Source organism: Nestor notabilis, unplaced genomic scaffold, assembly GCF_000696875.1.
Source record: "Nestor notabilis isolate BGI_N333 unplaced genomic scaffold, ASM69687v1 scaffold4510, whole genome shotgun sequence".
Taxonomy (NCBI): Eukaryota; Metazoa; Chordata; class Aves; order Psittaciformes; family Psittacidae; genus Nestor; species Nestor notabilis.
Window position 1 is genome coordinate 5,425 of NW_009910528.1, and position 9,957 is coordinate 15,381.

The window sequence follows — 9,957 nt, forward strand, 5'->3', positions numbered from 1 at the left end:
GCAAGGTAGTTTTCAAGCATTCTTTGGAAACCAGTTTCCCTGCAAGAATGACTCTTTCCGCAGGAATTTCTTAGCAGGTGCCTTTTGCCAGGTACTGGCCAGACACCAGTCAGAGCTGCAGACTGCTAGTGTGAACAAAGTCCCCCAAACCCCTGTTGATTAAATCAGAAATTACATAGTATAGGACCTAACACTTTGGGTCACAACTCTATACACTAACTAACACCTATAACTGATGTTATTAATAAGAAATCTTTAAGATTAGGCTTGCTTTTAAATGAAACTTGGAATTTCTTTTGATGATGAGTTATCTTTTCAGCTGCCTTAATCAGAGACATGTGTCAACAAGCAAGAAAATCAGGTTGCCACTTGAAACAATAAAAGCTGCTTTACAGGTTTCTCTTCTTGCTTTTTTTTGCTTGGAGGTGAAATTGCTGAAAATGATCTGAATGTTGCTTAATGGCTTTAGAAGCTAAATTCTATTCATTTTATTCATAGCTGGTTGTAACAGTCCCGTGGTATCTCAACAGAAAGGTGCTTACACAACACAACCAAATGTTTACGTTCTAATTTGCAGATAAATGAGTGCTCAGTTAAAACTGCCTAACAGCAAATTTTCTCCTGTTCTGGAGTATTGGGAACTGGTGAACTAATAAGGCAGGACCCTTTCAATTCAGAGTGCCAGCTGATTGCAGTGTTAATGTAATAAAACCCAGCAGTGCTTAAAAATTTAACTGGAAGCCTCTCTAGGACAAGTCCTGTTTAAAATACAGAATTTTTAGCCTTGGAAGTTTCAGTTTGTCTAGTGATCTGCTATTCCCTTTGTTGCTACAAGGTGATTGGCCTGGGTGGCAAGGCTGCCCGAGACCTTCTGAGGTGGGGAGCTTTGGGCTATTGCTTATGCTTAAAACTGGCCCTGACTTAATGAAAATGGGGTACCTTCAGAAAAGGTACCTGTCACAGTAACAGTGAATTCTTATATCTCTTTCCCTGAGCAGCTGGCTTAAGATGGCTTTCTTTCCTTTCCCTTCTATGTTTTCCTTTTATAAATTATGCATCTAGAATTGCATTATCCTGAAACATCCCTCATGTTTGCTGCATTTCCAAGACAGTCCTGCTAACAGAGAAAGTCTCTGGGTAGATTAAATGTAGTGGAAGTTGTTAGTGGTGAGGACAAAGACTGTAACTTGACTGTTTGTCTTTTACTTATCTCAGCCTCTATCATTCATTTGGAGACCGTGCAGCCTCTGCATTAAGATGGCTTGCATTCTTGCTGGTAGTCCAGGGAGTCGCATTGCAGGTGTGTCTGAGTACCTGGGAATGGGGTTATACCCCTGTATTGTGAACTGGAAGAACCAAAGGGGCATGGTTCTTTGGTTGGCTGCTAGGACTTGGTAACCGAGCTGCATGGAAATGGAATCCCCAGGCTGGAGAAAGTGTAACAAGGTCTTTGGTATAAATCAAAAGGTCTGCTCCTTATTTTAATTACTTCTGTCCTGGTTTCGACAACTTCATACTTCATTCATGTGTCCCTCCAAGACAGCAGTATCTAGTAAGTGATAGTGGTGAGTCTGCAGCCTGGTAGACTGGTCTAATACCAGAAAAATCAGCCTGGGAAATTTTTTTCCTGCGTTTTGCTGTTCTTTGTACCAGCTCTGTACTGAGATGCAGTAGTATATGTGCTGCTGTGGGCAGCAAGCTCCATTAGCCTGGGATCTCTTCCCTCAAAACCACTGCAGCACCCCTCTGATAAACTCCTCATAGCCTTAAACACCCACAGCAAGCAGTCCAGTCTCACAGTTTCTCCATGCGGCTTAACAGGTATTTACCCAAGAAAGGTGGGAGTTTAACTAGCACAGGTATAACCCCAGTATAAATACTGTAATCCTAGATAGTATAAGAGGAGTCCTAATGTTTTCTTTTCAATTATATAGGAAAGGGCTTAACCTCTTTATTGAAAAATGTTGCTCTTCTTGCAGAATGTATAGATGGAGACACTTGGCTCCCAGTGACAGTTTGCCAGCTGTGTCATTTTTATTAAAGGCTTTGTAATATTTACAAGGCTTTAACACCTGTCTTGAGTTCTTCCTTAAAATAAATTACCTGAAAGGAGTCATCTTCCATTCATAATAGGACAGAAAACGGTTGTAACCCTTCTCCTCAGCCTTCAAAGTAAAGCTGTTCGCAGCAAAGAAAATCATTGTGAGATGTAAAATAGAAGTGATCTTCCCCCAGAAAGCACTGTTGGAGGCCTCTCTATCCAGGACATATAGTCCAGGAGATATGGGGAACATGGAACTGAAGGAAATGGACCGCTTTGGGAGAAAGAGGGGGAAAAAAGATATCCTGGGGAAGGTACGGATGGTTGGAGGACACAGAAGAAGAGGGGCTGCTGGAAAGTAAAGGCTGTGTGGGTGATCAGGCAAGTACAGTAATTTTTCTGCATAAAATCCACCAGAAAAAACAACCCTCCCTCCTTTTCATAGAATAGTTTGGGTTGGAAGTGACCTTCAAAGGCTATCTAATCCAACCCCCTTGCAATGAGCAGGAACATCTTCAACTAGATCAGGTTGCCCAGAACCGCATCCAGCCTGGCCTTGAATGTCTCCAGGAATGAGTGTCTCCAGGAATCTACCACCTCTCTGGGTAACCTGTTCCAGTATTTTACCACTCTTGTAAAAATTCTTTTCCTCATGTCCAGCCTGAATCTCCCCTCTTTTAGTTTAAAATAATTACCCCTTGTCCTGCTGCAGCAGGCCCTGCTTAAAAGTCTCTCCCCGGTTTCTTAATGCACAGTGCTTACAGTTTCACTGCACTTGTTGCCAGAAAAGAGGTTGTGTTCATGGAGGTGCTCTGAGGAACAGATGCAAAGAGGTCTGGAGAGGAAGCCGAGGGATGGAAGGAGAAACACTGGGAAAGGAGTCAGCACATGAATGAAAGAGAAGGAACAAAAACAGTCAGCTCCCTTATCAACAGGATTGGATGGGCACTTGGGGTGCCAGTTCAGTTAGACTCTCTGCCACACTTAGGATGAGCTTGCAATTGTTGCCTTCCCAAAGAAGAAAGGGCAAAAAAAAATCTGCCTCACAGCATCCCCAGATGGCAAGGTGTAAGCTAGGCTGGCAGGATGCTCCATTTGCCATGCTATGTGGGAGTGTTGAACTGGCAGTAACAGTAACCTTAAGGAAGAAACATGGAGAAATACGATCCGTCAGGGTGAGTGCACTTAGCAGTGCTTCCACCAGACAAAAATTTTACACATCAGTAACCAAAGTAAAGCTATTACAAGACAAACCAGGGATCCTTTTTACTGGTTATTTGTCTTCCCTTCAGTAAATACCCGCATACCACCAGAATATACTGTACAGCCTTCAAAGGAGGTAAACTACTGAATATTCTAATATATTCGGTGTATATCAGTGTCCCATCATTATTTTAAACACGAGCTGCAAGTTTTCCAGTGCTAGCATTTGTTGCTTTGAGGGACAGAAAAACTTTGTTTACCCAAAACTCGCTATGAACACAAGACTGGAGGGACATGACATGTCCAAGCATCTCTGTTCCTGGCATTTTAGGTAACAGAAGTGTAGAACAAAATGATACATCAAAAGGTTTTCCAGCAGGACTAAAATCTGCTGTATTCCCTTTTACTGTGAGCTGACCTGGTCAGCATGCATGTCCTTCAACTCAACCCCCAAAATAAGGGAGTCCCTCTGTGAAACCTCATACAGTTGCTTATCACTCTCTCTGTATTTTCTCCAAGTAGATGTTTTTAGCCTGAATTTAAAGATTTATTAAAACTGCTTTTCAGTATTCTAAAGTAGTGGAAGGCAAAATCCGTTTCTTAGTTAATACTTGCTCAGCCATTTTCCTTTCTGTGTGGAGACAGGAATAATGAATACATAAAGGTACTACCTGAAAGGAAGATCTTTCCTGGACTTGTAAATTCCATTAAATACTCATTTAATATGTAATGTATCTTATTTCTTTGGAATGAGCTAAAAAAAACCCCAACTTCTTATGCTATTTGAGATTACTTTTTTCCCTCTCCCTTTCATAGCTTGTCTTATTCCCCAAAATTGCAGAATAATAAAAACTATCAGAAGCAGAGTTTTTACAGAGCAGTTCTTTTAATCTCATCTTTGTTCCAAAGCATATGAGTCTGCCATCCTCATTTATTGACACTGATCCAAAGCCTTCCCTTTTAAAAGCGTTTCTCCCTGAATTCCATGTGAACCCTGTGCCTTTACCAGCTAATGTGGTTTTAATTCCTATCGCACAATGAATAGCCAAACATGCTCAGACTTGGGAATGCCTAACTGATAGAGGTTCAATGATTGTAGGCAGCAGTTGTTAGACCTCAAGACTGTTTTCTTCTCCTCCAGGGAAGTAAAGGCTGGTTGGTGATGGCAGTGATACATTATTTCTGTTTGAACTTTATGTAACAATTACAGGTGGTATCAAACCTGAAATGATGGTCACTGCATCATTTTTTAGTTCCAGGTCTTAGTTTCCACTGCAGCTCTAATCCAGACTTCTTTATTATTACAGGTCATCTCAAAATCACTGGAAGCTGAAGATGGATATTAAGCATGTGAAGGACTACATCTACTGGCTGTACTACCAGTACCTGTTGATCACCTGCAGCTATGTGCTGGAGCCCTGGGAGCGGTCCATGTTCCACACCATCACCGTGACTGTTTTTGCTATGGTGGTGTACACAGCTTACGTCTTCGTCCCTATCCACATCCGCTTGGCTTTTGAGTTCTTCTCCCGGCTATTTGGAGGCCAGCCTGAAAGCACAGTTTCCATTGTGAACTGAACTTGCCTGAGTAGTGATTAGCAGCTCTTGCAACTTGTGAAATGCAGTGTCTTCTTCAGTTTTGTGTATTCTGAAGCAGTTTTGCAGTGATGAAAATATTCTCTTATAAAACATGGCGTGCTTAATTACTATAGCTGAAAATCAGAATAATGTACCACTGGCTGCACAATCCCCATTAAAAGAAACACAGGCCAGCTTTTGCTATGTGATAATGAAACACATCACCTGGAATGCCATGTTTACTTATATTCAACCAGCTCCCACTTTCAGCACCCTGATTTGATCACACTGGCATGCATGAAACAGCAAAGACTGTTTATGATGGCTGTGAGGAGCAGTACTATGCTCATTATAGACACAGAAGTTCTGCCAAAAGAGTGCAGTGGCAAAACATCCCACATCTTCTTTGACCCAGGTTAGAGAGTACAAGGAGATAAGTATAATACAGCATGATTTCAGTACTAATACCTGACTGGTAATCGACTTCTGGTTTCTAACAGATGGGAGAAGAAATCAGACTAGATAAAGTACCAGGAGTATGAACTTAAATCTGACTTTTTGCATTTAAGTTGCTGCATTGGATGGGGCTTTGAGCAACCTGGTCTATGGAGTGGAAGGTGTCCCTGCCCATAGCAGGGTGGTTGGAGCTACATGATCTTTAAGGTCCCTTCCAATCCAAACCATTATAGGATTCTATAAGATAGTAAAATAAACATACTATAGGTAATCTTGCAGTTTACTCAAATTGACAGAAAGAGACAAAACTGGCTCTGATTCAGTAAACCTCTGCCGCCTTTGATAAAAAACTGAGACATGTTTTCTTTCTGCTCCCATTAACCAAGGCAAGCAAAGTGCATGTTTGTGCCAGAGGAAGACAATCCAGAAAACGGAGTGGAAGTAATATTTTAATAACTGCAGAGAAGTCTGAGTGCTTAAAGAGTTCTCCTTTATAAAGAAGAAATCAGATTTCATATAATTGCCTGTGGGGAGTTTTTTGAACAACGGAAGGTTTATTTGGTTTTCACTCTACACCCACATCAAATGTGAATGCCAGATCATAAGTTATAGCTATACAGTGCATGTATCTAACAACTGATGCTACTGTTAGTAGAAGTGAGAGGTGAAAATTGTAAATAGCTTTCAAATGATGTTTTCACAGTTACAGGATTAAAAAAACCCTCTTAACTTCTTTATCAAGCTGCAGTGGGGTCCTGCATGCTTAAAAGAACACAGTTTGTTTGGAAACTAAGACATGTTTTGAAGGTTGAACAGATCTGAACATGTGTATGCAGTTTTTTAAGAAAAAAAATAAAATTTTATTCTTCAGAAACAATGTTTCCATGCAAGACTCTGCTCCTCCTGTATTTCCTATTTATTCATAAATACCCTTTGATGTTTCTGTGGACATATGTGGGCCAGGCTGACACCATGGCAGACAGACTATTTTGTTGCCAGTGTTTTGGGGCAAGGTTTCTGAGCCCCTTAAATGATCCATGTGTGGGCTGCCATGTTCATCCTCATTAGTGCTCCAGCCCAAGACCTGTCCTCTCTCTGGTGCTGAGGGTGGAAAAAAAAATAAAGGTCCTGAAGGCAACTCTTGGAGATGCACAGGTCTACTGCTTGCAAGAGACCACATTCATTATATCACACTTGCTAGTTGTGTTCAGGTTCCAGCTCACACCTGAGCCACCTGTTCGTATTGCCAGTACAAGCAGATCATGGATGCGCCTGAATTCTCTTGCAGACAGCTACTGATGTGTGTCATATTAAAGCACCAAATACCTGTGTGTGCTGGTGGCACAAGAATTGAGTGATTCAGGCTCAAATGGGAGCCAAAGACTTAGCTGTCCTATCAGTTAATCACACTTGTTAACCTGCAAATATGAGGCACAGAGCTGTACTCACACAGTAATAAAAGAGCATTGGAGGAGATGAAAAATGCCAAATACCTGCGAAAATTTCTATGAAAGCAGTCTATAAAATAGACTAAAAGTAACAACCCAAATGTTGGAGGTGAAAACACGAAAATACTTACCTAGCAAGTTAATGCTTGGACCAAAAATACTTTCCAATATCCTAACCAAAAGAGTCTACTTTTAACTAGGTAACATGATGATGTAAATGCCATGGCATCTTCTCATCAATCCTGTTTCCGGTAACATTTTTTAGTTTATCAAAAAGGTTATTTGTTCACAATAGCATCAAACACAATTGACCTGTTTTTAGGAGTACAAGGAAAACCGCTTTCTTACAGGTATGCAAGGGCTGGGTTCTCGTGTCTCAAGGAGCACACACCCCAATGTAATGTTGCTATTTAAACATTTAACTTAAGCAAACAGAAGCAAACAGCTTTGTTCAGGAAGAGGGAATTTCCACTGACCTCTCATGGTGGGATTCCTGTGAAGTGCTTCTCTTCCTTATTATTCCTGTTATCTTTGTTTAGCTTTGGAGGAGGTGCTTGGAAAATGGAGGAAAACAGCCACAGTTTCTCTTTGGGAGGGTCCCTGCAGCCTGCCTTAAGTGAAAACACTATGTGTGCATTCTTCAGCTTCTTTACTAAATTGTAAAGTTTTGGGGCAAGAGGAAGGAGAGAGACAGCTGAAAATAACCACTCTCTGCCAAAAAGACTTTTGAGATTTTTCCAAGCCTTTTCACTTCTGCTTTCTAATAGAAAAGCTGAAATAACTCTAGCTACTTGATATTCAAAATTAGTAGGCTCCAGCAAGAGATTTCAAAGCATTTTTTGGCACACAGCAGTGAACAGAAACATTTTTTCCCAGGCTGAAAGAGAGAGGAGGTGGGATACCACTTTCTAAGCTTGAGACCATATCACTGCTTAGGAAACTCTGCTCCAATTTTGAAATCCTTTTCCCTGTAGATGAAGCTATTCATACATGATGGAAAAAGGTTTCCATCAGATTATATCCACAAACTAATGCAGAAGCACCACTTGCTGTAATAGCAACAAGCTGCCGGAGGAAGGTCGCATTTCAAAGAGCTGCCAGTAACACCAGGAGATGGCTCAGTATGTACAGCATATGGGCAACAACGTTGTGAAAAGTATAGTGTCAGCTTCTTTATAAAACACCGTGGCAGGGCACTCTTTTCTCCTGCTTCATTATTACTCCATGTTAATTGTAGTTAATTGTTCCGTCATTACCCTATGCTAATTGTAGTTCAGGCTGAGCACAGCAGCTGGAAGTTTTTACACCCAAAAAAGCAAATGAAAGGACTATGTTAAGAGTAAACAGAAACAATAATCCAACAGTGATAAATGAAACAAAAGCAGAAAGGGAGATGAACCAGTTCCAGCTGTATTCACCCTGAAAGTACAAATGCATCATTAAATTAAGCGCCAGGAAATTTCTGGGCTCAGCTGGCCAGTGCCATACCTCCCTTCTTTAAAATTAATTTTCTTAATTTCATTTAATCAAAGCTAGCACTTCTCCTGCTGTAAAGGATTCCTGGCCAATTTCATGGATCACCTCCCAAATCCATTACTGAGGGTGACTACAGATGCACATGTCCAGACCATGAACCTCCAGAAGCTTCCTCCTGAAGCCCCTCCAGGCAGCCTTTACCCAAGACTATTAAAAAAACTTTCCCAGGGACCTCTTCCTTAGCAGTGGTATCGCACAGCAAACTGAGGGATCAAGATTGCCTCCAGTGACTGTACATATAGCAGGCTTATTTCTAAGTTATTTTGGTGCACTCCTTTTACCCCATGATCTAAAACACAGAGCTTGAAATAGGGTAGCTGCAGTTTATAATTTGGAGGGCTGTCAATGGGACAGAGACGTCTCTGATGAGCAGCTGCCAGCTAAACTCAGCTTACATGAGCAGTGACTAAATGTAGCACTACTTATTTGAAGTGTCATATCCCCAGTCCTTTTCATAGCCCCAGAGAGCCTTACCATGGCTCCTGCCTGACTGCTTACTCAATAGAAGAAAAAGAAAGCTCTATTTCCATTCTTTCTCTTGGTCTTTCCAGAGAAGACTAGCAAAATAGTCCAAGACTAGCAAAATAGTCCAAGGCGGTCCTACACATCTTCAAAGTGCCTGGGTTCAAACCAGTCAGCTGTAGAGACAGGCCATCATCTGAGTCTCTGATTTCATCTACCTGGAATTCCCTGAAAAATGAGACCCCTTTTTATGAAGTTTTGAAATCTTAAGGATGTTCAAGCAGTTGGTTTTTTTTCCTGAAATTTTATTATTGCTGTTATTTAGCTATAATTTAAGATTCTGGCTTTGAATGCAAATTCAGTGAAAAAAAGTTATGTCTTTTTTTTCCACTTACAATGATTTATACAATTATGGTTGAAGGCAAGAAGTCCCTAAAGGTTTTTTCAAGTGAAAGATGTTATTAACATTTTTTAAATAATCATTTTTATAAAGGCCCTGTTTTAGATAAACCATTCAAAACAGTAAACAGGTATCATCAATCAATAGCATGCAAAAGCTACAAGACATGAGAAACATGCCTCCACAGAGATACCTCTTTGAAACTTGCCTACAAATGAAAATGGTATGTAATGGAAATCACTGATCCCCATGGTAAATGACAGATGTTGTCCTGATCTTCTTGTACACACAGAATTAGCCCTGCACAGGGGGCTGTGAATACCCTACCTGGTGCCTGTGTCCATTCACCTTTTACCACAGCAACATTCCATTTCTAGAGTTTAATTTCCCTAATTATTTGGAAACTAAGGAAAAAAAACCACAACAAAAAAACAAACAAAAAACCCCCCAACAAACCCAAAAAAACCTCCCCAAAAACAAACCAAACCAAAACAAAAAACCCATGAAAAAAACCACCAAAAAAAAATAAGCCCTCATAAAAGTACAGCTGCATGTAGTATCAGTCAGCAGAACTATACAAACTGCAAATCACACTTGCACAGCACCAGAATGCATGTGCTGAAATTGGGATGATTCTTGCAGATGGATTACTGCACCCTGGGGTGAAGATGCGGGCAAGTCGCAGCGTGCCAAGCCGAGCATTTTTAACTAAAGCAGAAAAAGCTAATGTTCAAAGTAAATATTACTGAACTCGTAATAACTTTCTTATAATCACACAAAATTATCAACATCCAGGGTGGCCATGAGGGAAAATCGTGAGGGCAGAGCAGGGG

General features: G+C 40.8%; 1 protein-coding gene across 1 annotated transcript; it reads left to right on the forward strand.

Moving 5' to 3' along the window:
* Positions 1 to 4,561: 4,561 nt before the first annotated feature.
* SPTSSB (serine palmitoyltransferase, small subunit B) lies at positions 4,562 to 4,822 on the forward strand. The gene has a single exon (XM_010010422.1). It carries the CDS (start codon positions 4,580 to 4,582, stop codon positions 4,820 to 4,822), a length of 243 nt encoding a protein of 80 aa, XP_010008724.1. The 5' UTR covers positions 4,562 to 4,579.
* Positions 4,823 to 9,957: the final 5,135 nt, after the last annotated feature.